This window comes from Octopus sinensis, linkage group LG11 (genome assembly GCF_006345805.1).
Source record: "Octopus sinensis linkage group LG11, ASM634580v1, whole genome shotgun sequence".
In the NCBI taxonomy this organism is placed as follows: domain Eukaryota; kingdom Metazoa; phylum Mollusca; class Cephalopoda; order Octopoda; family Octopodidae; genus Octopus; species Octopus sinensis.
In genome coordinates, this window is record NC_043007.1 from 70,617,417 (window position 1) to 70,645,376 (window position 27,960).

At 37.2% G+C, this 27,960-nt stretch overlaps 1 protein-coding gene across 2 annotated transcripts; it reads right to left on the minus strand.

The window, feature by feature from the left end:
• Positions 1 to 1,516: 1,516 nt before the first annotated feature.
• On the minus strand, positions 1,517 to 27,939 carry LOC115217687 (ESF1 homolog). Of its 2 annotated transcripts, XM_036507674.1 has the most exons (16): positions 27,769 to 27,939; positions 23,587 to 24,070; positions 23,452 to 23,458; positions 21,787 to 21,932; positions 20,222 to 20,305; positions 18,987 to 19,171; positions 16,252 to 16,375; positions 14,635 to 14,794; positions 12,456 to 12,573; positions 10,741 to 10,876; positions 9,950 to 10,120; positions 7,715 to 7,836; positions 6,011 to 6,131; positions 5,132 to 5,235; positions 3,104 to 3,268; positions 1,517 to 1,852 (listed from the first exon to the last, which is right to left on the minus strand). In XM_036507674.1, exons 2-16 carry the CDS (start codon positions 24,050 to 24,052, stop codon positions 1,532 to 1,534), a joined length of 2,430 nt encoding a protein of 809 aa, XP_036363567.1. In that variant the 5' UTR covers positions 24,053 to 24,070; positions 27,769 to 27,939; the 3' UTR covers positions 1,517 to 1,531. The 2 variants fall into 2 exon arrangements, with proteins under 2 accessions (XP_036363567.1, XP_036363568.1); XM_036507675.1 differs by lacking the exon at positions 23,452 to 23,458 and having other exon boundaries at positions 21,787 to 21,936; positions 27,769 to 27,934.
• Positions 27,940 to 27,960: the final 21 nt, after the last annotated feature.

Below are 27,960 nucleotides of genomic sequence, written 5' to 3' on the forward strand. Positions count from 1 at the left end.
AGCAGAAAGGATTATCATCATTATTACTAAGGCAGTGAGCTGGCAGAACCTCAGCACACCAATTAAAATGTGGTATTTTGTCTGTCTTTAAAATTTGAATTTGAATTCCACCGAGGTTGACTTTCCCTGTCATCCTATCAGGGTCAATGTAAACAATACATTGACCTTGTTGAGTAGAGAGGCCAATGTGATTGACCAGGTCCCATCCCCCAAAATGTCAAGCCTTGTGTCTATAGTAGAAAGGCTTGTACTGCTGAAAACAGAAAGGATTGGAAGGGGGTCACAGCTCTGGGGGTGTTTAGATTCAATATTCCCCCATTTATTATTACTGAGTCACCCAAAAGTGTTTTCTATTGTTATTTCAAATACTTCCCTTACATATTTCATCCTCAGTTTTAATCATTCATTTACACCATAATTCATACCAGTAACGATCAACTTTCATCGTCATCATTGTTTAATGTCTGTCTTTCATGCTGGCATTGGTTGGAAAGTCTGACTGCACTAGACTTCTGTGTCTGGTTTGGCACAGTTTTTATGGCTGGATGCCCTTCCTAACACCAACCACCCAGCAGAGAGGACTGAATGCTTTTTACATGGCACAAACACAGGTGAGGTCAGTTTTGGCATGGTTTTTACAGCTGGATGCCTTTCCAAATGCCAACCACTTTACAGCATGGACTGGATGCTTTTTACATGGCACCAGCACTGGCAGGGTCACCAAATATCTTGCTGTAGAGGATGTACATGGTTACCCGGCCAGAGAGAGAGAGAGAGAGAGAATGAGGAAAGAAATAGATGTGCCGCTGTCAAGGAGATACATGGCTAACCAGCTTGAGGGAAGGGCAAGAGAGAAAGAAAGAGCAGAAGACAGCAAGAATGCAAGAGAGAGCATACTCACAAGGAATGGAGATCAGGATATAAATGGGATGTAGAGAGATAGATGGTAGCAAGTGCCAGGGCATACTCTCAAGGTATGGCAGTCATAATATAAGTGACATAAATCGCCCAAAATATGCTAGACCAGAGTTAACAGTGTCTTCAAATATTTCAGTCTAGGTCTGTGTGGGGGCATGTGCCATTGCAGTGCATCACTGCATTCCACTTTTGTCAGTATATTCTTGGGTCCTCCCAGGAAACATGTTGCACAGAGTCCTCCTTCTCAGTCCCCATCTCCAAGAGATACTTCCTCATCTGCCATGACCATGAGGTATGTGGTTGGACAACATGAACTATCAACCCAGCTGGGTCCTCAGTGAAGAGAACACAGTAAACAGGGTCTAACTCGGAAAAATCAAGCAATATGGCCAAACAGTCTGAGCTGGCACTTCCACATCATACAAATAACAGGACGCATCCTAGTTGAGTTAGAATCTGAAGTCTTAAAAAAAAAAAGGATTTGGACAAGCATAATTATTTTCTTTATAGAAAGCTAAACTTTTTAATTAAATCAATTAGCTATTGTCATATTTCACAATCATCACAACTAAAAAATTCCAATAATAAAGTTCCATTATAAATTTTAGGAATATTATTTTATTTTCTTCTTTTTAGAATTGTGTAAATTAGACACTTTTGATTTTATTGACCGAACAAGACTGTCTAAAGATTGTTCACCAGTTGAGTGTGAATTTGTGGCATTCATCTGTGAATAATTTTCAGAAGAGCCTGAAATACCACTGGAATTCTTGCGTTTTGTGGGTGTTTGTGTTCTTTCGTTATAGCGCCGCCGAAGTTTCTCTTCAATCAACTCCTCCATTCCAGCACTCTTCTTATAGTCAGGAGCAGATTTATCAATATTATAGTGACCAGATGTGAAAACTGCTTCAAACCGTTTATCATTTACATCAATCTACAAAAAAATAAAAGTGTCTTAGAAACATCAAGTTGCGCCATGTATCTTAATTATAAGTAATTCTATGATAGAATTCATTAAGTTCTTTGTTACAAAAAGCAGTAATTAGTAAATTTGATTTTCTTTTGCTATACACATCATTTTATGAATATCATAATTAACTAACTTGATAGAGAATAAGGCATTTGGTCAAAGGATATATATATATATATATATACTTCTCTCCTTGTTTTTTTTTTTCTGTGTCCCTTTCTGTAGAAGAGCATAGGCTCGAAACGTAAAAGACATTTTCTATTCCTGAGCGTTATACTAATACATCTGTTTGTTTTGTACACCACCTGTCTTTGTCTTTTTCATAAACTCTCCCTCTCTCTCTCTATATATATATATATCATTAACTCTCTCACCAAATGCCTTATTCTCTATATAGATAATTATGATCTATACTCTCTCCAGTACAGCATAACCAAAGACAGGCTGCTTAATTCTCAATGGGGCAGCTCTTTATAAATAGGCATCCTGCATAGGTGCTACTCAAACAATTGTGCCAACAAACATAAGGAGTATTTGGTCAGCTTGTAGTGTTGAGTTCAAAGCCTCACTGGGCCCAAAAATAAACAACTACAATGTATTTTCCGAAAGAAATGGCTGTGTGTGTGTGTGTGTGTGTGTGTGTGTGTGTGTGTGTGTGTGTGTATGTATACCCTTTTCTCAACATTACATGATGGTTTATATGAGCAATGCTGTAATGTAAGCAACGGTGTCCATTTCTAGTCTTCAGTGAAAAACATGTCAGGCTATGAGGAAACATCATTTGTTTGGAAACCGGTAAAGGCTGGTGACAGGAAAGGTGTTTAGCAGTAGAAAATCTGCCTGACTCAAGCACAGAAAAATAGACATTAAATGAGAGGATTATAATTTCAATGTAGCTTTCTAGAAGGTGTGATAAATGAAACTCTCATTCCGACATTGCAGTGAATCTGTAATAAAGTCAGACTTTACAGCAGCCGTAGCAATACTGACACAGGACTAGACGTTTACAAGACAAGGAGGGAACCTCTATGTAGTTGTACAATCTAGGAGAAACAACAGCCAAATATCTCTCAAATCATATCCTACTGCCTTAAAAAGAAAAGGATGCATTAGATAATGTAGTCATAGATATCTCCAAACCAATGAGATGTTCATGGTTGGAATGTCACTGACCAGAAATCTACTCAACTAAAATAACAAGGAAGAAATATTTACCTTGAAATCATCATCTGTTTTTGATTTCTGCTGCTTCAGTTTCTTCTTCTTGGACTTTTTCTTTTTGTCTACTTTTTTTCCTTCGATATAGTCTTCAAAATCAAAGTGGTGCTTACTCTTCTCCTCATTATCATTATCATCAGCCATCAGCAAAGCAAGTTCTTCCTGCAACAAGAAAAGTCAAACATCTCAAGAATTATTCTATAAGCAACCATATTAATATTACTAAGTAAATCATTATTATTATTATTAGGGTGGTGAGCTGACAGAATTGTTAGTGTGCTGGGACAAAATGCTTAGTGGCATTTCTTCTGGCTTTACATTCTGAGTTCAAATTCCACCAAGGTCAGTTTTGCCTTCCATACTTTCAGGGTCAATAAAATAAGTACCAGTTGAACACTGGGGTTGATGTAATCAACTTATACTCTCCCCAAAATTTGAAATCATAATCATTATTATTTTGCCATGGTTGGCTTTGTCTTTCATCATTTCGAGGTCAATAAAATAAGTACCAGCTGAGCACTGGGGTTGATGTAATTGACTAGCACCTTACTCCCAAATTTCAGACCTTGTGCCTATAGTAAAAAAAAATTATAATTATTATGGTGTTGAACTGGCAGAATCGTAAGTGCATTGGAGAAAATGTTTAGTGCTATTTCTCTCAGCTCTTTACATTTTGAGTTCAAATGCTATCGAGGTCAACTTTGTCTTTCGTTCTTTTGGGGGCTGATGAAAAAATAATGGTGTTCTCTGTAGGTCCTATATATATATATATATATATATATATATATATATCATGTAAAAAGCACCATCCGAACGTGGCCGATGCCAGTGCCGCCATGACTGGCTTCTGTGCCGGTGGTACGTAAAAATCACCAACCAATCGTGGCCATTGCCAGCCTCACCTGGCACGTAAAAAGCACCCACTATACTCAGAGTGGTTGGCATTAGGAAGGGCATCCAGCTGTAGAAACACTGCCAGATCAGACTGGAGCCTGGTGCAACCTCCTGGCTTCTCAGACCCTGGCCAAACTGTCCAACCCATGCTAGCATGGAAAACAGACGCTAAGCAATGATGATATATGCAGATATAGAAGTTTGTGTCATGTTTGCAGCTATCTTTGCACTACATATTTCTTGAGATAGTTTCCTTCAAGAGGTCAGGATGGTAGTTTTCTAAAATTGAAATTGCTATGTGTGTGGTTTAAGTTTTCACTTTGAGACAATTTTTCATTTTGACTGGCTACAGTCCAAAGTTGTTGCTTGTGGAGTATGACCATTTTGTTTGTTTATTAGTTTATATAGTTGTGGTTGCATTTCTAATTACAATCTCATTCATGCTTGTTATATCCATGTAATTAGTTAAAGACTCTTTATTACTGTTTCTTTGTTTCTTTAAAAAAGAAAAAAAAAACTTTAATGAAAACCAAATTATTTTCAGCAGATTCTAAATCCCTGATGTTCAAAATTTAGTAGACCAAAAATAAAATTTTAAATGTCTTTTCGTAAGATTACTCAACACTCCATCAGAAAGCATGAGGTAATAAAGGAGAAATTACGAGATTAATTGACCAGCTAGAAATAGCAACCAATACGCCATCAATATAAGATTACATGATTGAAATACTTAGAACTGTGTTCAAAAAAAAGAAAAGAAAAAAACCCCAGATGACTTGAAAAATAACTTTTAAAATACATTTCAATTCATATTTTGTTTTTATCATTTTAAAACTTATAAGTTGTTTAAAAGAATTTATAAATATTTAGGGTATTTTTCAGTAAATTTCATATCCATTATGTTTGATCAATCATTTTACCAAATTGATTTTTTTGTTATAAATATGTTGTTTTTTTTTTGCAAGGAAATGTCACGCAACCAATATACTTTTCATTAAAATGTATTTTAACAAAAATAGATTTTCAATGACTGTCCCTAATGCCAAGTCAACAAAGAAAGAAAACACAAAACAACAGACTATGAAATAAAATCTTCAGGTAAACCCTTCTAGAACTTTGGAATCAACCCACCTTCTCTTGTTTTTTAAGCTCGATTTCTTGTTCCGTCAGGTTTTCAGTACTATCTTCAGCAAGTTTCTTCTTTTTCTTCTCTTTTTTCTTTTGAGTTTTAGATTCTGAAAGTAAATAATTAAATAGTAAATGAGTAATTAATGTTAAACTTTGTAGTTAATTCTTTTAATCCTTTTCAAGCATCTCCCCAAGTTATAGAAAATGTGTGTGTGCGTGTGTGTGTATGTGTAAGGTATCTAAGAGTCCATAAGTCAGGAAAAAATGCACTTATATATCTGTCAGCAGAGTGGGTATATTAATTGAAGTGTACAGTATTATATATTTATTATGGCCAATCTTACCAATTGGTTTTGCACTAGAGGTTCAATGGAGTGTTAGGTAACAGTCCGATTATGTAACCCTGCGCTCCTCAGAGGTAGCTATTATGGAATGAAATAGTCACCATATATCATTCCATAATGGCTACCTCTGAAGGGCATAGGGTTACGTAACTGGACTGTTACCTGACACTCTGTTGAAGTCCTTGTGCGAAACCAATCAGTAAGATTGTCAGTTATGGATTTGCAATACTGTACTCTTTGATTAATATAGATGTGTGTGAAAGCAAAAATTTATTAATACAAAGAGTTAACTTCATGGTTGCTCAAACTTATTTCTCAACCAGATTCTTTCTGTAGTGTTCAAGCAATAGTGAAAAACTGACAATGCTACAGCTCAGTATATTTTTACTATTTCTCAATACTGTCACCTTAGCAGTCACAGACTCCATCTTTATTAGTCCCTCTATAATAGAAGAAATGACGCAAACTATGGACCAGTTGATAACTGTCAATGGAATTTCTTTTATAATTTCAAAATAAAGAGTAAAGTTAAACTCACTTTTATTGCTGTCAGTTTTAAGTTCACTGCTGAAATAAGGATCGTTTAAGTCTACATCAGAGGGCATATCATCATCACTGAACAGGGTTTTCTCCTCAGAAGTTTCCTTTTTAGCAGCAGCCTGAAAGAAACCAAGAAATAGAACAGCCATAGAGATGAAAGAACTTTGACAAAAACAAATGAAATATAATATTCAAACCATGAAAATATAAAAAGGGAAATGTTGATCTTGGCAAAAAATGAATACATACAAATTTGGTAGTAAAGCAAATATAATAAAATCTAAGGGAAATTAATGGGGGTAGTGGTTGTGACAGGAAATATTTATCCACAAAAGAATCTGTAGATAAGGAGTTGAGTTAAAGAATGAAAAAAAAAAAAAAATCTAATGTTTCAGTCAGTTGTCTTTCTTCTGAGAGAGAAAGATGGAGACTATAGGGAAATGTTACTTTAGTCACAATTTGGCAACCAAAGCTGTAATATATGTACATATTCTCACTCAATAAGACATGAGAGACTTTCATTCCTCATGGCAAGTCAAATGGAATCCACAAATAACAATGACAATACCATCAAACATGAAAAAAATCTGGCAGTAAAAATAATACTGAACATATAACTTTGTACAATAATCTTATTGCTATGAATGGTTATATTCTCATTTCCTGATCACAAGAACATTATTTAACCATATTAAATAAACTAGTCACAGAGCAATTGATTGGACATACACACACACTATTCACTTGTTTCAGTCATGTGACTGTGGCCATGCTGGAGCACCACCTTTAGTTGAACAAATCAACCCCAGGACTTATTCTTTGTAAGCCTAGTACTTATTCTATCGGTCTCTTTTGCCAAACTGCTAAGTTACGGGAATGTAAACACACAAGCATCGGTTGTGAAGCGAAGTTGGAGGGACAAACACAGACACACAAACATATATATATATATATATATATACACATACATATATATGACGGGCTTCTTTCAGTTTCTGCCTACCAAGTCCACTTACAAGGCTTTGGTCGGCCCAAGGCTATAGTAAAAGACACTTGCCCAAGGTCCACGCTGTGGGACTGAACCCGGAACCATGTGGTTCGTAAGCAAGCTTCTTACCACACAGCCACTCCGATGCCTATAGATATTATTTCTTTTACATCTTTCTAGTGAAACTCTTTTCAATGCAGATTGTATATATTTTACCTACAAAGGGTTTTCTAACTGGAAAAAAAAAAAAAATGGTGGTGCTATCTCTAGAAAAATTTGAGTTTCTAACATAAAAATAGAGCCAATGTTTCTTAAGGGCTTTAAACTATAAAATGTGAGAGGAAGAGGCTGTCATATTGTTTATCTAGGATCTCCTTCAAATGATACAATGTAGTTTTTCTTTCTTACTTCAAATGAGAAAACAAACTACACAGCATTCTAATAAAATACTTGTCAAGTATAGTGATCTTGTTATTGTTCCAGCTGTACCCAAGCATAACATTTACATAAAGATAGACTGACAGAAGTAGTGAGATTAACTGGGCGACAGCAAAAGTGCAGCACTGCATTGGTAGTGGAATACAAAACAGTTGAAACTTCAGTCAACAATCTGATATTCATTTAACCAGACTAGATGTAATTCTCTGAGATGGTGTCGTGGGAGGAAGAAACAGTAAAAAAAAAAAAAAAAATTGCTAAAACGTAAGTGACTACCTTTCGTGCAGATTTTTTCTCTTTCCGTTTTGTTTTTACTTTGTCAAGGTAATCCAACCAGGGAGTTGTAGTCTGTTTCTTACTTCTTTGCTTGAGAAGGCCTTCAGTCTTTTCTTTTAGGCCTTAAATAAAAATTAAAAACTTATGTTGATACAATGTGAACATCTCATAGTAAAGAAACATTTTGAAATAATCTTAGTAAGATCAAAAGAGATAACTTTTTAAGATATTACAAAGCCATGCCAACATGGAAAACAGACATTAAATGATCAGGATGATGATGAAGGCCATTGTCAAGTAGAAGTTGAAAATCCCATATAAAATCAACATGAAACTGCTTATTCCATCAAACAAAGTTTCTGTCATTATAAGAACCAAATTTAAAGATGTGTAACTTCAAAGGAACAATATATAATACAAAATTATGTATTAGTAGCAGCTGACCTCAATCCAATAGGGATTCCTATCTTTAAGGAAGGTAAAAAGGTCATTTAGAGGAACGATAGCATATAGCACATTGGAAAACATTTACACCTGCCTTTGAATTATGTAGGTAACCAGATTTAGTATCAGATCCAAAAAGAAACAGAACCACTCCTACACAATGGTGGTTTGCTTTATGCAGAATAGTCAAGAGGTGAGTGATACTTGTTATGGCTAATATGGGTCTTAGCAAGTTGGAAGTTAGTGCTTTGCAAAAATATAAAGGATAGAAAGAAAAAAAAAAGTGAAACAGAACATAATAGTAAAAATGTTTGTTGAGAATTGAAAAGAAAGAAACAATTTAACTTTCACAAGATAAAAATGTAGAAGCAATGAGGAGCACAGACCAATGTAATAGCAGTAGAAGTGGTAGCAAGAGAACCACAGCACAATGAGGAATCAGAAATTTAATCAACAGAATTTTGAACAAAGAAGCTTTGATCAAATAACGATTGATTTTTTTTTTCCCTTTGTGCAGTTACCAATGATTAAAGATGATATACTATCCTATGACCAGGCTCCAACCTGGGCCATAGCAACAAAGTCTGCTCAATACACTTCTTGGTCCAATATCACTGCCTTGAAGTCCTGAATACATTCCAGGCCAGTGTCTGTGGTCAAGTTGTTGATCTGAGAGTGATAACATTTTCCTCTTCTTACATCATCATGAGATGGATTCTAGAAGACTAATTTGGATGCTTCCAGCTCAGTGTGGTGCTCGCAGTGAGCAGATAAATCTCAACCATCTTTGCCTGATCTTAATGCTAACTTTCGACAGGTCTCCATAAAGGTATTCATTTATGATACGTTGCTGCATTTCACATTTAGATGATATACCATGGCAAATAAAAGTACCTTATTGCAAGGAATTTACAGATCTTGTTGTGAGTTAACAACTTTTCAAAGTATCTCTCCATTCTAAAGAGAAGGCCGAGATTCTCGTTATGCAGATAATGATGTACCAAATGGTTAGCCTCAACATTTGTAGTGAAAGTTATTTGTAAATTTAAAAACTTTCAACGTTACTATAAAATCCAGTAGCTTCAATTAATATTTCAAATAATGAAGAATTTAGTAAAATAAACGTGTCATTACAAAATTTCTGGTTGGAATAAATTAACATGGAATTTTGATGGAGGCTTTTAATTTAGACCACTTTTATGTCAGTGAACCAGGGGCAGCCTCAGGGCAGATTCATATCAAAACAGTTGAAAAACAACAACAAAAACCCTATAATTCCTACAAAAAACTGAATGCGAAACCTTGATCACATCATTTTTTTACATCCTTGTTTTTCTTTTTCTCTATTGGAATTGATTCGTCACAACTTCTTGAAGCAATATTCTATGGCTGGATGCCTTCCTTATTATCATCATCATTTAACATCCACTTTCCACACTGGCATGTAGTGAATGGCTTGACTGGAGCTGCACCAGGTTCCATAGGCAGTTTTGACTTGGTTTCAATGGCTGGATGCCCTTCCTAATGCCAACCACTTTACAGAGTGTACTGGGTGCTTTTCATGTGGCACTAGCACCCACACCATGTAAACATGGCACCTTGGGTTTGATGCCAACCATTACTTGTTTCACCATTAAGATACTTTATTTCACATCATCTGTAGAAACCAGTTACTGGAGACATAACATCAATGTTGAAGTGGTATCGAACACATACAACAATTCACTCTCCACCCCAACCACCTACATAAAGGTATAATCGACCTGGTCATTAGAAAAATTAATTCCATACCTGGCTCCCATGTTATTTCCATTTCAACATTTCCTCGCTTCTTTTTCATGTTTTCTGTGGCAGCTTCAAGCAACTTTTTATATTTGTTCATTTTCGCTTCTCTTCCTTCTTCGTTTTCACTATCACTCTTACCAGAATGGTCATCACTGTCACTTCCTATGGCATCAAGTCCTGCAAAAACACAAAACAACAAAGACATCTTTTATTGGAGCCACAATCTTCACTGATGTAGACAAGAAACTGGACATCAACAAAATATAACCCAAGCATCACTAATCAGCCAGAATAGGTTTAGACCAATGGTTCCCAAACTTTTCTGGGCTGCTGCCCCCTTGGCTCCCAAGCCACATTCCTAGCAACGTTCCCCTCCCCCATCATCATCACCACAAATTCAAAACAACTGTATTTCACAAATAAAACTTAAGCTAATTAACCTGTATTTTCGTTGTCTTTATATCCATTGCTCTCTATTCGCCACCCCATTATCATCCTACTTTTCTTTACCCCTCCCCCACTTTGAGACACTGCCCATTTTGGAAACCACTGGTTTAGACCAAAGTGTGAAGGATTTGTGTAGCAGTTTGTTCTACATAATGAGATAATTAAGCAGCAACTTAGTAAATACCTTGTTAATTGTGAGAAATTCCATGATAATTACTCTTAGCTTCTATGAGGGTTACATGGAATTAGTTAAACTACGTGTTACTAATTGTGCAATAATTTCATTAATAATCATATCTTTGACTAATTGTTTGATGTCATTAATTCTAGGAAATATTAAAAAATGAGACCTTCATTTTCAGTGTCATCAGAACTTGAAGCCAAATAAGCTTTGAAGTCATCCATTATCACATCTTGTTTCTTGGAAAATGTTTGCGTGGTGAGTTCTACTCTGTGGCGATTCGTTTCATCCCAGCTCAGAGACACCTGCAGGAAAACAGAACATTGGTCTAAAGAGATTCATCATTTAATGATTATGAATTGAAAAAAAAAACTGTTTAAGAACTTCAAAATATATATATTTAATAAGCAGTGGTTTCCAGAGCAGGTGGCAGCTACTGTTAATATGAGTGGGGAAATGAATTAGGCCATTTTTTCCGGAACGTTGAATACAACAAAAAACAAAAAGCAAATTCACACAATTTTCTTATTCCACTTCAAGTTAAGCTGAAAAGCTGCTGAAACAGCTTGTGATATCAACGATGCATTTGGCCCAGGAACCACTAATGAATGTACAGCACAATGGCGGTTCAAGAAATTTCGTAGTGGTGATGAGAGTCTTGAAGATGATAAGCATAGTGGTCAGCCACTGGATGTTGACAACAATCAACTAAGAGCCTTAGTCAAAGCCAATCCACGCACAACCATTCGAGAGCTTGCTTCTGAATTAGATGTAAGTATACGACAATTTCCAACCACTTGAAAGAGATTGGAAAAACAAAAATACTTGAGAAATGGGTGCCACACAAATTGAACGACAACCAAAAACAAAAAAGACTGTTTTCATCCATCACAGCTTTTTGGATCCAGGCGAAACCATTATGGCAGAGAAGTACTGTCAGTAAATGGATGAAATGCGTAAGAAACTCCAACAACAACAGCCAGTATTGGTCAATAGAAAAGAACCAATCCTTCTTCACGACAACGCTCAGTCGCATGTCGCACAACTGACCCTGCAGAAGTTGAACGAATTGGGCTACAAAACTCTGCCTTATCTGCCATACTCACCAGACCTCTCACCTACCAACTACCACTTTTTGAAGCATCTCGTCAACTTCCTGTGTGAGAAATGCTTAAAAAACCAAGGTGATGCCAAACACGCCTTCAATGACTTCATTGCCATCAGAACACAGGATTTTTATGCTACTGGCATAAATAAACTTGTTTCGCATTGGCAAAAGTGTGTTGATTCTGATAATGTTTATTTCGATTAGTGCATCTGAATTTAAAGGTTGTTAAAAACCGCAAGAACTTTCTTGACAACCTAATAGAAAATAATAATAAAAAAAGAATAAGTCCCTGTCTTTTATTTGTTTCAGTCATCAGACTATGACCATGTTGGGGCACTATCTTGAAAAATTTTTAATCAAACGAATCAACCCCAGCACTTGAATTTTTAAAGCCTAGCACGTCTATCAGTTTCTTTTGCAAAACCACTAAGTTACAAGAATGTAAATATACCAACATTTATTGTCAATTGGTAGTGGGGGACAAGCACAGACATTATATATATATATACAGACACACACACACACAACAAGCTTCTTTCAGTTTCTGCCAACCAAATCCACTCACAAGGCTTTGGTCAGCTCATGGCTATAGTAGAAGACACTTGCCTAAAGTGCCATAAAATTGGACTGAACCTGGAACCATGTGGTCAGGAAGTAAGCTTCTTACCACACAGCCATGTCTTCATCTTCTGTATCAAGAATAATAGAATTATGAAAATCTAAATGGTTCTGTGAGGATGTTGAGTTTGTGGTAACTTGAAATGAATTTATTTTACCGTAGAGGCACTCATAGCATTGTTCACAAATTGGTTTGGTTTGTATTGGTCTTTGGAAGGCATCTCAGTGCAAACATCCCGAGCAGTCTCAGTAAATTCCATATCAGCAGGTATAAATCTGAAAATTGCAGAAGGATTGTTGACACAAAAATATCGAAAGTTTGAAGAAAAAGTTGTGGAAGAGGGAGACTCGGGAAGACATGGGATGAAATATTAAAGGCTCATCTCAAAATGCTGAACCTTACAAAGGAAATGACAGAGGACCTAGATACGTGGTGCATTGCTGTACCAGAGAAAACCCGCCCACAACAGAATAAGGATCCTAAAACCAAGGTACTATGTAAAAGGCACCCAGTACAGTTCGTGGTGTGGTTGGTGTTAGAAAGGGCATCCGGCCATAGAAACTAAGCCAAAACAGACAATATAACCTAGTGCAGCTCCTGTCCCTGTCAGTCTGTCAAACGGTCCAACCCATGCCAGCCTTGAAATCAGATGTTCAATGTTGATGACGATGAAGTTATGATTAGTGAAAGAATATATTTCAATACTTTTTTACTTGTTTCAGTCATTTGACTGTGGCCATGCTGGAGCACTGCCTTTAGTCGAGCAAATCGACCCAGGAGTTATTCTTTGTAAGCCTAGTGCTTATTCTAGCAGTCTCTTTTGCTGAACCGCTAAGTTACAGGGACATAAACACACCAGCACCGGTTGTCAAGCAATGGTGGGGGGGGGACAAACACAGACACACAAACATATATACGATGGGCTTCTTTCAGTTTCCATCTACCAAATCCACTCACAAGGCTCTGGTTGGCCGAAGGCTATCGTAGAAGACACTTGTCCAAGGTGCTACGCAGTGGGACTGAACCCAGAACCATGTGGTTCATAAGCAAGCTATTTACCACACAGCCACTCCTACGCCTATAGTTACTCCGCACAGCCACTCCTACACCTATATAATATAAATATGAACAATGGATAAATAAAAGATCAGTTTTTTTCTATTCATTTTTTAAAGCAGAAGACAAACATGTTTTAAGCTTTACAGAGAAGTGCATTAGCTTGAAAAGTGAACACAAAGGCAAGAGTTCAAATCTTGCTACAGCATGATGTATCTCAAGGTACACTGGACTATTAACAATCTTTACTAGTTTATGGTTTCAGGGTTACAGGAAGAAAAGATATCCCGCTATAAATATTCTTTGCTCTAATAGTAAAATATATCTAATACTTATTTCCAGTTGTAAAAATACCTCAGTACCATCATTATCATCCTTCAATGTCCATTGTTCACACTGGCAAGGGTTTTGACGGTTTGACAGGAGCTGGCAAGGCCAGGAACAACACCAGGTTCCATTGTCTGTTTTGGCATGGTTTTTACAACTGGGTGCCCTTCCTAATGCCAACCACATTAGAGTGTACTGGGTGCTTTTTATGTGGCACCATTACCAGTGCTTTTTACGTGGTACCAACACTGTACTTTTTACACGACACCATCACTGACAGGGTCACTAAGTACCTAGCAAGACAAAAACCTCTCAACTGATAGTAGCACTGAGTCAGGGTAGGTGGCTGGATTTGTGGCAGTTGAGAGATTAAAGCTATAGAGGGACAGAGATAGGAGTCTTGCTGTAGAGCAGATACATGAATAAACCTCAGTTGCAAAAGAAAGGAGAGTAAGTTAGAGGGAAAGATAAAGAGAGTGGGAGAGTCAGTAAGTAACAATCATAAGATCAAATGTGAGAAAGTGAAATTTTAAAAGACCAAAAATTTGAATATCAAATACTATCATATCAAGAGATTAAAACAGCTATTTTAGGGGAAAATAGTAAAAGCTATTGATTTCTTTTGATTGGTTGCCTTGACAAGTTTTGTAGTGGAAGTTGTAATCAACTGAATTGAAAATGGCCCTGAAAAACTAACTTCATATTGGGGAAAGTTTGAATATGATTCTTTAATTATTCCACTGACCCCAACCTTATCAACAAATAAAAAAAAACTAAGTCAATCTCAGTGGGGTCTGAACCCAGAAACAGGAAAAAAAAAACATAAGATTACATATGAGATAATTTGTCCCTCCTTAACTATGTGTAAAAGTTCTCATGGCTTTGTTAGTTACAAATAAATAAGTTAGAAATACTAATTGAGGAACTAAAATGAAATTTTTTATATTACTTACCGCATATCAAAGCTGGTCCTACTTTGTTCATATTCACTGCCATCAAGTTCATTATAAAGATAATTGGCAGTGTCCTCACAATCACATTCAACCACAGAATAATAATATTTCATTCGAGTTATTTCATATTGACGTAACTTTTCATTATGGAAAGTATTTCCTACAAACACACAAACAGTGAAGAAAACTCAAGTAGTAGTTTAATACAGTATACATTAAAATATGTACATATAATAGATATTACTATATTATGTTTCTTTATCAGCCACACAGGGCTGCACAAAGACGGGACAAATTACAAAGTAGGGATTTTCTTTTTGAGGAGAAAAAAAAAAATTGGGGTAGGTTTTTGATCAAAAGGGATCGTAAAAAGGAAAAAAAAAAGATCAATAGGGATCGTGTGATGGTTTTTTTTTTTTTTACTATATTATATATATATACAATATAATAATGTTGATGAACATTGCCTCAAATACAAGAAGGACTGAGAGTTGTCTAATTACTCTTGTATATGACTGGTATTAATCTTAAAGTAATAAAGGGTAAAGCTGACCCAGGTTAGGATTTAAATCAAAACCAAAAGGCATTGTAATAAAATAGTGCAAGGCATTTACTCCACTATGCTATAATTTATAGCACTGTACTGAACTGATAAAAGTGACATTTAATACAAGGCTTCAGATGTGTATGAGAAGGTTGTAGTCAAGTGAATCAATTGCTGTGTATTATTGGTATTTATTTTATTGATCCCAAAAGGGGATGAAAAACATGGTTGACAGCAGAGTGATTTGAACTTAAAATAATCTCTGAATTTCTTCAGATGCTTAGTGATATTTTGTCGTCTTTATGTTTTTAGCGCTAACAGCTCCATCCGAGCGGGATCACTACCAGAGCAGCTGTCTGGCTTCCGTGCCGGTGGCACATAAAAAGCACCATTTGAGCATGATCGTTACCTGTGTTGCCTTACTGGTACTTGTGTCGGTGGCATGTGAACAAAACATTCGAGTGAGGTCGTTGCCAGTGCTGCTGGACCGACTCCTGTGCAGGTAGCACGTAAAAAGCACCATTTGAGCATGGCCGTTGCCAGTACCGCCAGACTGGCCCTCGTGCCGGTGGCACGTAAAAGCACCCACTACACTCTTGGAGTGGTTGGCGTTAGGAAAGGCATCCAGCTGTAGAAACTCTGCCAGATCAGACTGGAGCATGATGATGATGATGAAATACATTTCCGACTCCCATGTAACAAATTTCATCTCCAAAAATACTTCTGTGCCCATTTCTAATGCTTGTACATCATTATCATCTAATGTTCGCCTTCTATGCTGGCATGGGTTGGACAGTTTGACAGGGGCCGATAATGTTAGGAGCTACAGCAGATTCCAATGTCTGCTTTGACATGGTTTTTACAGCTGGATGCCACTCCTAATGCCAACCACTTTACAGAGTGTACTGTGTGCTTTTTACATGGCATCAGCACCAGCACTTTTTATGTGGTACTTAGTAAAATTGGCTACTTGCTTATTGTTTCTGCTACATCATTACCCTCCTTTGTATTAACAGAAATACAAACACGAACTGTTAATAAATCTAAATCTGTAAAGACAATCAAGCAATTACCTTCTTTGGCTTCGCTGTCATTGTTCTCATCATCTGACAAGTCTTTTACTATTTCAGCAAGTTCAATTGGGCCTTTCCGGTTTTCCTCTTCCATTCTCTTCAGTCCAAACTCTGATGGATAGATCTACAAAATCAAATTACATATTTAACCCTTTAGTATTTAAACCGGCCATATCCAGCCAAAATAGCTAATCTGTTTTATGTTCAAACTGACCAGATCCAGGCTCTCACACCTACCCTACAATGTTATTCTACATTAAGTAATTACACCATCAACATATTGAAGATATGAGATAATGCATGATTAATTCAAATCAATGGGAATCAATAAGCATTATGTTTGATAGAATAATCTGAACACTAAAGGGTTAAACTACTTTTGTAACTTTTAACCCTCTAGTGTTTAAACCGGCTATATCCGGCCCAAATATTCTACTCATCTTATGCTCAAACTGGCCAGAACCAGTATCTCACACCTACCCTGCAATGTCATTCTAAAAATAAACAATTACATCTTTCAAATCTTGAAGCTACAAGACAATACCAGATTAATTTTTTAAAATGTAAATGAATAAGGATTACTTCTGACATATTAATTTGAATGCAAAGGGTTAAATGATAGCACAATAGCTGTGACCTTTGACACTACACTCACAGCTGTCTAAAGTAATATAGATTGAGGTCTTTGAATGTCACTGCTGCCAGAAACACAACACAACACCATGATGCTATTAAATATGCAACTGACCCAATAAGGATAAATTGTAAGGGATTTTCCTAATCCAGCTACACAATGGCATTATGGGAAAACAAACTTGATAAAATTCAAAACTGTTTAACAAGTTCAGTTGATTCTGAAAGTGGTGCTGGAAAGTGAAACAACTACAAAGTAATGGAGAGGCAACATTTACCTAGAATGCACACACAAACACTTATCACTGTATTTACTTGGTTTCATTTACTCTTTTACTTGTTTCAATCATTTGACTGTGACCATGCTGGGGCACCACTTTTAGTTGAGCAAACTGACCCCAGGACTTATTCTTTGTAAGCCTAGTACTTATTCTATTGGTCTCTTTTGTCGAACTGCTAAGTTATGGGGACATAAACACACCAGCATCAGTTGTCAAGCAATGTTGGGGGACAAACACACACGTGCACACACACACACACACACACACACATATATATATATATATATACAGCGGCGAGCTGGTAGAAACGTTAGCATGCCTGGCGAAATTCGTAGCCGTATTTCGTCTGTCGTTACGTTCCGAGTTCAAATTTCACTGAGGTCAACTTTGCCTTTCATCCTTTCGGGGTCGATAAATTAAGTACCAGTTACGCACTGGGGGCGATGTAATCCACTTAATCCCTTTGTCTGTCCTTGTTTGTCCCCTCTGTGTTTAGCCCCTTGTGGGTAGTAAAGAAATATATATATACACATATATACGACGGGCTTCTTTCAGTTTCTGTCTACCAAATCCACTCACAAGGCTTTGGTCAGCCCGAGGCTATAGTAAAAGACACTTGCCCAAGGTGCCACGCAGTGGGACTGAACCCGGAACCATGTGGTTTGTAAGCAAGCTACTTACCACACAGTCACTCCTAATTATTTAACCATTTAGCATTCACATTATTCTGTCAAACGTAATATTTATTTATGCATTCATTCATGCATTATTTTGTAGCTTTGAGATTTTGATGAGGGTTAACCGTTAATTTTAGAATATTGTAGAGTAGGTGCAAGTACTGACCAATTTAAACATAATATAGGTAGAATATTTGGGCTGGATATGGTCAATTTAAAGGCTTAAAGGGTTCATCATCATCATCATCGTTTAACGTCTGCATTCCATGCTAGCATGGGTTGGACGGTTCAACTGGGGTCTGGCGAGCCCGAAGGCTGCACCAGGCCAGTCAGATCTGGCAGTGTTTCTACAGCTGGATGCCCTTCCTAACGCCAACCACTCCGAGAGTGTAGTGGGTGATTTTATGTGCCACCGACACAGGTGCCAGACGAGGCTGGCAGACGGCCACGCTCGGGTGATGTTTTTTATGTGCCACCGACACAGGTGCCAGAGGAGGCTGGCAGACGGCCACGCTCGGATGGTGTTTTTTACGTGCCACCGACACAGGTGCCAGGTTAAATGTCAAAAACTTTTGTCATTCAATAATGATCTGGAGACTGAGAAACAGTGGAAGAGAGGGTTGGAGAAGAGGTCAGTGATGAGAAATTTTCAATAGGCATAGGAGTGGCTGTGTGGTAAGTAGCTTGCTTACGAACAACATGGTTCTGGGTTCAGTCCCACTGCATAGCATTTTGGGCAAGTGTCTTCTACTATAGCCTCGGGCTGACCAAAGCCTTATGAGTGGATTTGGTAGATGGAAACTGAAAGAAGCCCATCGTATATATATATATATATATGTGTGTGTATATGTTTGTCCCCCCCAACATCGTTTGACAACCGATGCTGGTGTGTTTACGTCCCTGTAACTTAGCGGTTCAGCAGAAGAGACTGATAGAATAAGTACTAGGTTTACAAAAAATAAGTCCTGGGGTCGATTTGCTCGACTAAAGGCGGTGCTCCAGCATGGCCACAGTCAAATGACTGAAACGTGCAAAAGAGTAAAGAGTATATATAATACAACATGAAACAAGAGTGAGTGTAATGGTATATGTGCGACTTAAATGTCATGATTACTACAGTGCAATAATAAGATCAATATATTACCTTAACCGAAAGGACAGCACCTTGTGGTGGTTTAAAAGAATTGAGTACAATGAAAAGATCAGCTGCTGTGATATTTTCCCAGTCCATGTTGCAAATTGCTAACCGAGAAGAACTTTCCGAAGCCAAAACAGCATCTTTATCCATTTCACCCCAATCATGGATAATATTTTCAGCTCCTGCCTTTTCTGAAACAAAACAAGCATATGTTGTTTGCACCAATTCTTTACACTATTTGTAACCATAATCTATAGATTATCAATAATCATTGAATGTTTATACATTGTAAATAGGCCCCAGTCAACTTTGGTAAAGGAAGATTTACTTTTGTTGTTTCATCTTTATTTTATGCTGGCATGGTTGGATTGGACTGTTTTAATGGAAGTCCTTGTCCCTGTGGACTTTGGATCAGAGATACAAGTTGGTTTTCATTTACTAACCATCAGGTCAGAAATCACAGTAGTACTTTGTTAATCATATTAAATCAATGTGAATAAATGTCTTTTACTTATTTCAGAAATCCTAATGGTAAAAAGCTAAAGTGACATCTCACCAGATTTAAACTCACAATAGGTACGCATCAACATTCAGCATCCAGTCCAGTTCAGTTCCTTAAGATTATCACCATCTCTGGCAACCTTTAGATGCATTACAAGTCAATGAATGAGCCTCTATGTGGTCATTTTATCTACTAAAATTAATGACCAAACCTCCCTCAAATCACACTTTGCAATCTTCAGAAGGGATGGATACAATGGCTTATTTAGTAGTAGATATACAATGCACCCAGAGAAGAACAGGGTGGTGAGGGTTGGAAACTTATGATCACAGGTCTGCTTGATAAGAGCTGACCTGGAACAAAACAACACTACCATGCAATATTAAAAGGTGGCGAGCTGGCAGAAACGTTAGCACGCCAGGCGAAATGCTTAGCAGTATTTCGTCTGCCGTTACATTTTGAGTTCAAATTCCGCCAAGGTCGACTTTGCCTTTCATCCTTTTGGGGTCGATAAATTAAGTACCAGTTGTGCACTGTGGTCAATGTAATCGACTTAATCCGTTTGTCCTTGTTTGTCCCCTCTGTGTTTATCCCCTTGTGGGTAGTAAAGAAATAACTACCATGCAATATTCTATGCATAGAACATAATATGAACCCAGATAAAATATCTTGGAAAATTAGCAACTACTGAGACCCCATCACCACCACAAAAATAATAAATACAAAAGAACTTACTAACCATCTAGTGAGTCAAAATCAGAATCATCTGATGAGCTACTTTCATTACCGATGCCTCGAGCCAAATCTTGACCATTTTCTAAACCTAAATAAAATGGAGAAAATAAAATTCATAAAATATAAGCATAAAAATATAAATTAAATGCAAATGAAATAGTAAAAAATAAAATTTAAAAAAAATCAATGCATTTCCAAAATAAGTGTGAGGCTGTAACACTGACCTTCAGTTACAATCTGTTACAAAGCTTCAAATCAGTGACCTATGGTTAGAGTCATGATATACTGGGTGATGATAAACCTCTGGTTGAACTCTTATCTCTATGTTTGCAATAGACTGAAGTAACCATGAGACATGAGGCAACATTCAACTGGGTAAAATGATGCAACTTAAGCTTTAAATAGATACAAACTTGGGTATGCAGGTACTCATGGAGTGAGGACTTTGCCCTGAATAGTTATGGGTTGCCCTTTGGCAAGGTATAGCACCTGTTCAGCTACCCTGCCAGGGATATGATGAACTCATGAGACTGCAGCATGGCGGATTGTGAAGAGGTAGTGTAAGAGCTCAACTGAGTCAATGGTGCTTCTTACATTGAAGCTAAGCAGAGGAATCCTAGGTCAACAGTCAGGATCACCAAGATCTCTCAAGAGAGTAACTGCAATGCATCCACAGAGGTGATGTCCATGGTTGTGTAATCAGCTAACGAAAGATTCATGACTCAAGCTCTCAATTCAAATACGAATAGTAGAATTGGGTGGCAACAGAGAGTTGTAGGAATCTATGCAAATAGTGCGACTAGAAGAGAGAAGATATAAATACTTTAATAAATACTTTGGCGCAGGAGTGGCTGTGTGGTAAGTAGCTTGCTTACCAACCACATGGTCCTGGGTTCAGTCCCACTGTGTGGCACTTTGGGCAAGTGTCTTTTACTATAGCCTCGGGCCAACCAAAGCCTTGTGAGTGGATTTGGTAGACGGAAACTGAAAGAAGCCCATTGTATATATATGTGTGTGTGTATACGTTTATGTGTGTTTGTCCCCCCAACATCGCTTGACAACCGATACTGGTGTGTTTATGTCCCCGTAACATAGCGGTTTGGCAAAAGAGACCGATAGAATAAGCACTAGGCTTACAAAGAATAAGTCCTGAGGTCAATTTGCTCGACTAAAGGTGGTGCTCCAGCATGGCCACAGTCAAATGACTGAAACAAGTAAAAAAACCCCAAAAAAACCCAAATATGCACTATATTACTTTTAGACAATATACTTTTACTTACATACAAAACATGCAGCAAGTCAAATATTTTCACTTACAACATTGTAGCCACACCAGTAGACTGTGGTCTGACCAACTGTATTTCAAGTGTCTGAACAAAATTCTCACTGAAACCCACTTTTTCTACTACTATAGATTCCGTCCTTACCATAATTTTGTGTCCATTTATTAACCAGGGTTAGCTAATCCTTTGGAACGGATATGAGAACTAACCTTACTTAGAAAATCAAAATATAAACCACTGTGACATAAAAAAAAAAGTTGGAAAATAAAAGAAAAGAAAAGCATGCCTGATTCATCCTGGTCATCATCATCATCATCATCATCATCTTCCTCAGCATCATCACTGTCATCTTCATCATCATGGTCAGCATCATCTTCCTCCGCATCATCACTGTCATCCTCATCACCATGGTCAGCATCATCATCATCGTCACTTTCTGTGAAAAATACATGCAAAAAGTGTTTTAAATTATAAAATACATTTCTTAAATTTGAATTAAAAAAGAATAAATTTAAGTCTTTCATAGAAAAAAATGGAAAATAAATGTAATTGATATAAATGGCAACACAATTTGTTAATGTTTTATTGATTGATAATAATGAAGTGAAATAAATGCCAACATGTCACTAGAGACATTTACAATGATTTGACGTTAGACTGTTTGGATAAGTCTTCAATTTCAGGACACATAATGGAGGATGCAGCATCATCTTCAAAGTTAATAATCATGAATAGACTATTTTCTATCAACAATGACTCTCTTGTTTTCTAATTACTGACTTTTAATATAAGTTTTTAAAAAGCTAAGTCTGATGACTATATTTTCTATAAGACATACAACTGATTAGAGGCCTTCCTTTATTATTTTGTCATCACAATCATCATCATCGTTTAACGTCCGTTTTCCATGCTGGCATGGATTGAGCGGTTTGACTGGGGACTGGCAAGTCAGGAGGCCACACCAGGCTCCAATCTGATCTGGTAATGTTTCTACAGCTGGATGCCCTTCTTAACGCCAACCATTTCGAGAGTGTAGTGGGTGCATTTTACATGCCACTGGCACATGAGAGTCAGTTATCGGTACTGGCATTGACCATGTTCGGATGGTGCTTTTTACATGCCACCGGCACAGGGAGCCAGTCAAGCGGCACTGGCAACGACCTATGCATGAATGGTGCTTATTGCGTGCCACCAGCACAATGTAGGGAAACTAAACAGATTCAGTAGCATTGCAGAGATGAGGTCCCTACCTACTTCATTCCCCACTGAGCAACAGAACAATTTCTAGGAACACATCCAGAAAATTTTGTACATCATTATTTTACATTGCTTTTTCCATGCTGGCATGGGATGGATGAGTTGTCATAGATTTAGTATTATGAAGTCACTGTCCACTTGATGGATCAGGGACCACATCAAATTCATTCATAACATGTCTTGGCATGGCTTCTATGCCTTGTTGCCCTTCCTATCACCAACAACTTTACAGATCACACTGGCTATATTTTCTCCTAGTACGCTTTGTCCCAGCTCAACAACAACAAAATCCTCGCTAAGCGACATGTATTCATACATTGACACCAGATAAGTGGCTTCACTCTCAATAAAACCCAAGAGAGTCCCTTCCTCCTTATATTGTCTATGTTGATTTGTTTCTTTCTACTCTACTTTTTGGTGGGAAGAGAAACAGAATTATAGGAAAGAAAGGGTGACGGCTTGACTGGGGACTGGCAAGTCAGGAGGCCGCACCAGGCTCCAATCTGATTTGGCAATATTTCTACAGCTCGATGCCCGTCTTAATGCATCAAATCCTCAAATTAATAAAGAAACGGATGTTATATTTAAAGGCGATGGGTTTAGAAATGTTGAATTTGTGTGTGGTATGGAGGGAATGGATTTCCAATTCCCACAATAAATCTTTATTCTTCAAGAAAAACAAAACAATGAATACTCACATTCTTTGACACAGCAGTACATAACACACACTACTTTCTCTCTCTCTCCCTCACAATACTCTTGAACCAACAAAGTTTCCCATCTACTTTTGCTGTTAGTTAAAACTGTAATTAACATTTATATTAATTACCTTCTTTAATGTCCTTTTTACTTGGTTCTTTTAAATGAGAAGATTTCCTTTCCTTTTCACTTTCGACAAGAACTGGTGACTTTTGTTTATCATTCAAATTACTGTTCTTCATTTTTTCCAAGACTTCAGAATTATCTGGAATACCCTTTTTAGATTTTAACTTGTTGGCAGCAACTTCATTTTTCTGCTTTGATATTTTCTGTTTTACCTTAGTATTATCCGGAAGTGTTTCATCTTCATCAGATTCATCAGTCGAGTCGTCTGACAGATCGTAGTAACGTCGAAGATTCTCACTGGTACTGCTGCGGAATGGGCGACCACGCTTGTCAAGTCTATATTTATAGTTAAAGCGTTCATCTTTAAACATAGTCTGGAAACGTTGATCTATTTTAACTTTCCTCTCTTTCACTGGAACAGCTCGAAAGCGAGGATCCTTAGAAATATGAGAGAACCGTTCATCTGCCATGTTTCGTTGATGTTGATTCTGAAAAGAAAGTAAACAATAGATTTAGTTTTTTTTTTTTAGTAAAAGCTTCAATCTGTGGAGACTTGTTTGTTTGTTTTGTTTGTTCCTTCTCCTGCCATGCCTGGCTCATAAGGGCTGGTTTCCTTGGTGTATAGGTTCCCCACCTGGACGAGACGCCGATCCGTCGCAGGTGAGCTGCAAGATGTAGGAGGAAAGAGTGAGAGAAAGTTGTGGCGAAAGAGTCAGAAGTTTGCCATTACCTTCTGCCAGAGCCGCTTGGAGCTTAGGTGTTTCGCTCATAAACACACACATGGAGACTGGTAAACATGGAACTAAAAATAGTTCTGTTAAGAGAAATTTTTTGTTCCCTGCTTCTAAAATCTTCAAGTTATATTTTTTGATAAAAATAAATTCAAATAATTAAAGTTAGCCCACAGAACAATAATTTGTCAATGCACATTAGAGAGGTATGAGCATACACTTGTCCAATGTTCAATTTATATTTTAAAGTATTTTTACAGTTTTATTAGGAGGCTGTATCCAAGACATTTGCAGACCCAACTACACTTTTTCAAGTTCAAATTTAAACAACCTAAAAGTATTTAAAAATAATATTGCTGCAAATTAGTCATAAACAAATCAAAATAACCTCAAATCTTATTAAATCTTTTTTTTTTCCTAATTAAATAATTCTACCAAATCATATTTTCAATGCTTTTATCAACTGACTAGTTTAATTATAGTTTAATTTTGACTTGTAACACTTCTTGAACAATCAACATAACTTTCATGAGTTTAGGACAATCAACTGTTTGGGAAATACAAAGCAAAGTTAGTCAGCCATTCTGCACACTACAGAAGGTTGGTTAACAATGTAGAGTGTCTAGAAACATGCCCTTAGTTCAAAATGTTCTTTGATGTGAATGTGAGATTGTAATTTAAGAGGAAATTTTAACCTAAAGAAATCTGTGTTCATTCTACAGCAAAGAATATGCATATTCCAATCAATGGGGTGCATTTGTAGAATGATTTAGATGTGGAACCAAAACAAAGTATAAACATTATTCAGTTTAAGCGATACAAAATATATTTTAAAGTGATACAGGGATGAGGAGTCATCATCATCGTTTAGCGTCCGCTCTCCATGCTAGCATGGGTTGGGCGGTTCAACTGGGGTCTGGGAAGCCAGAAGGCTGCACCAGGCCCAGTCTGATCTGGCAATGTTTCTACGGCTGGATGTCCTTCCTAACGCCAACCACTCCGTGAGTGTAGTGGGTGCTTTTTACGTGCCAGACGAGGCTGGCAAACGGCCACGATCGGATGGTGCTTTTTACATGCCACCGGCACGGGGGCCAGGCAAGGCTGGCAACGGCCACGATCGGATGGTGCTTTTTACGTGCCACTGGCACGAGGCCAGTCGGGGCAGTGCTGGCAACGGCCACGTTTGGATGGTTCTCTTACGTACTACCGGCACTGGTATCACAGCTGCAATTTCCATTGATGTTGATCGTTTTCGATTTTCACTTGCCTCAACAGGTTTTCACAAGTAGAGTTTTGTGTCCCAAGAAGGAAAGGTATGCATAAGTGGACTGGCTACATCCCATGTAGAGGCCACGGGTGATGGTCTCACTTGTCCTGCCGGGTCTTCTCACGCACAGCATACTTCCAAAGGTCTCGGTCTCTAGTCATTTCCTCGGTGAGACCTAAGGAATGGTTGTAATAAGTGTTTAAATTTTATTGACAAAAGCTGGATATTTTGTTGTACATAGAACTGGGTTAAGTTATATCTAGGGGTTAACGGATGAAAAACTGAAGATAGAATGGGGTTCGTACTTCTTGCACCACCTTTTTCTAAACACATATCTGTATAACGAAACTGGGAATTTTTGGGTATTATTTCCTGTTTTGTTAAACGATAACTTTGCAACTATTTCCATAATTTTCAATTTTAATATGTATTTTGAACTAATATACAACTGAGACTATATACTGGATTGTAATGTGATTCAAGAGGAAACTTATTTTATCGACCCCGAAAGGATGAAAGGCAAAGTGGACCTCAGTGGAATTTTAACTGAGAATGTAAGGACGGACGAAATACCACTGAATATTCTATCCGGCGTGCTAACGATTCTCTTTGCTCACCACCTTACAAGACCGTAGGTATTGAATAAATGGTGGTGCCAATTGAGAATATTGGCAGTAGGTTTCAAAATATCCTTCCAATATTTATAAAATCCGTTTTCTAATTCCTAATTTCTTCACTATCATCTTCCACATGGCAATTTCACCCGAATTCATAAATACATCCATTTAATATTGTAACTAATATTTACACACATAAACAAATGCTTGGCGATCTTTCGTTTGTAGTAGCACGTTTCCGTCGATGATTTCCGTAAAAAATTTATTATTTTTTTACATATGGGCTTGCGGGAACATTTGAAGTAATGAGAGCGAAAGAGACTAAGAGGAAGCGATTTTATGACGAGGAAATTTGTTTTGAAGTTACCGAAGCATTGATGTACATGTGTGTGTGTGTTTGATGGGGTGTGGGAGACAGACAGTATGTTGTGTATGTGAAGTGCTTCTGTTAGTGTGTGTGAAGAGACAGAGAAAGTAATGTGTGAAAGAGAGAGATAACTGAAATTTTTTACTCGGTGTATATGTATGTATGCATGCATGTATGTGTGTGTATGTATGTGTGTATGTATCTATGTATGTGTGTGTGTATGTATGTGTGTGTATGTATGGCCAATTCAGTGTAATTATTTACTCGGTGTATGTGTATATGTATGTCTGTGTGTGTAAGTATGTGTGTGTGTATGTGTGTATGTATGTATGGCCGATTCAGTGTACACTGAATCGGCCATACATACATACATACTTACACACACACACATACATAGATACATACACACACAGACATACATGCAGACATACATATACACATACACCGAGTAAAAAATTACACTGAATCGGCCATACATACATACACACATACTTACACACACACACACACACATATATTCAGACATACATATACACATACACCGAGTAAAAAATTACACTGAATCGGCCATACATACATACACACACACACACACACACACAGACATACACACACATACATAGATACATACACACACATACATGCATACATACATATACACATACACCGAGTAAAAAATTTCAGTTATCTCTCTTTCACACACACTAACAGAAGCACTTCACTTACACAACATACTGTCTGTCTCCCACACCCCATCAAACACACACACACACACATGTACATCAATGCTTCGGTAACTTCAAAACAAATTCCCTCGTCATAAAATCGCTTCCTCTTAGTCTCTTTCGCTCTCATTACTTCAAATGTTCCCGCAAGCCCATATGTAAAAAAATAAAAATTTTTTACGGAAATCATCGACGGAAACGTGCTACTACAAACGAAAGATCGCCAAATGCTCATTAAATATCTAATCAATGGTAAAACAAAAAGTAAAAATTATTTCGATAACAAAACTCCACATCCATACAGGGTGAAGCTTCAATCTGTGGAGACTGGTAAACATTAATATAGTTATATTTTCATGACAATTATCACAACATCAATGTAACCTGTCAGCAAGTTCATAATTTCACAATTAAAGTAAATTACAACCGTTAATAAAAGTGAATTAGTCAAGAAATAAAGGACAGTGTGATTGACTTACCTCCAACACGTGTTACTAACACGGAATCGTTTAAAGATGCTTTTGACAAATTTCTGTTAAAATTTACATAGCCGTATTTTCGGAGGAAGGAGAATCAGCTGTTTATAATTGTTTTTAATTACAGTTGATAAAAAAAAATACAATATTAATTTTTTTGTCGAAACATATGTCTTTAAGATGCAATTTGAACTG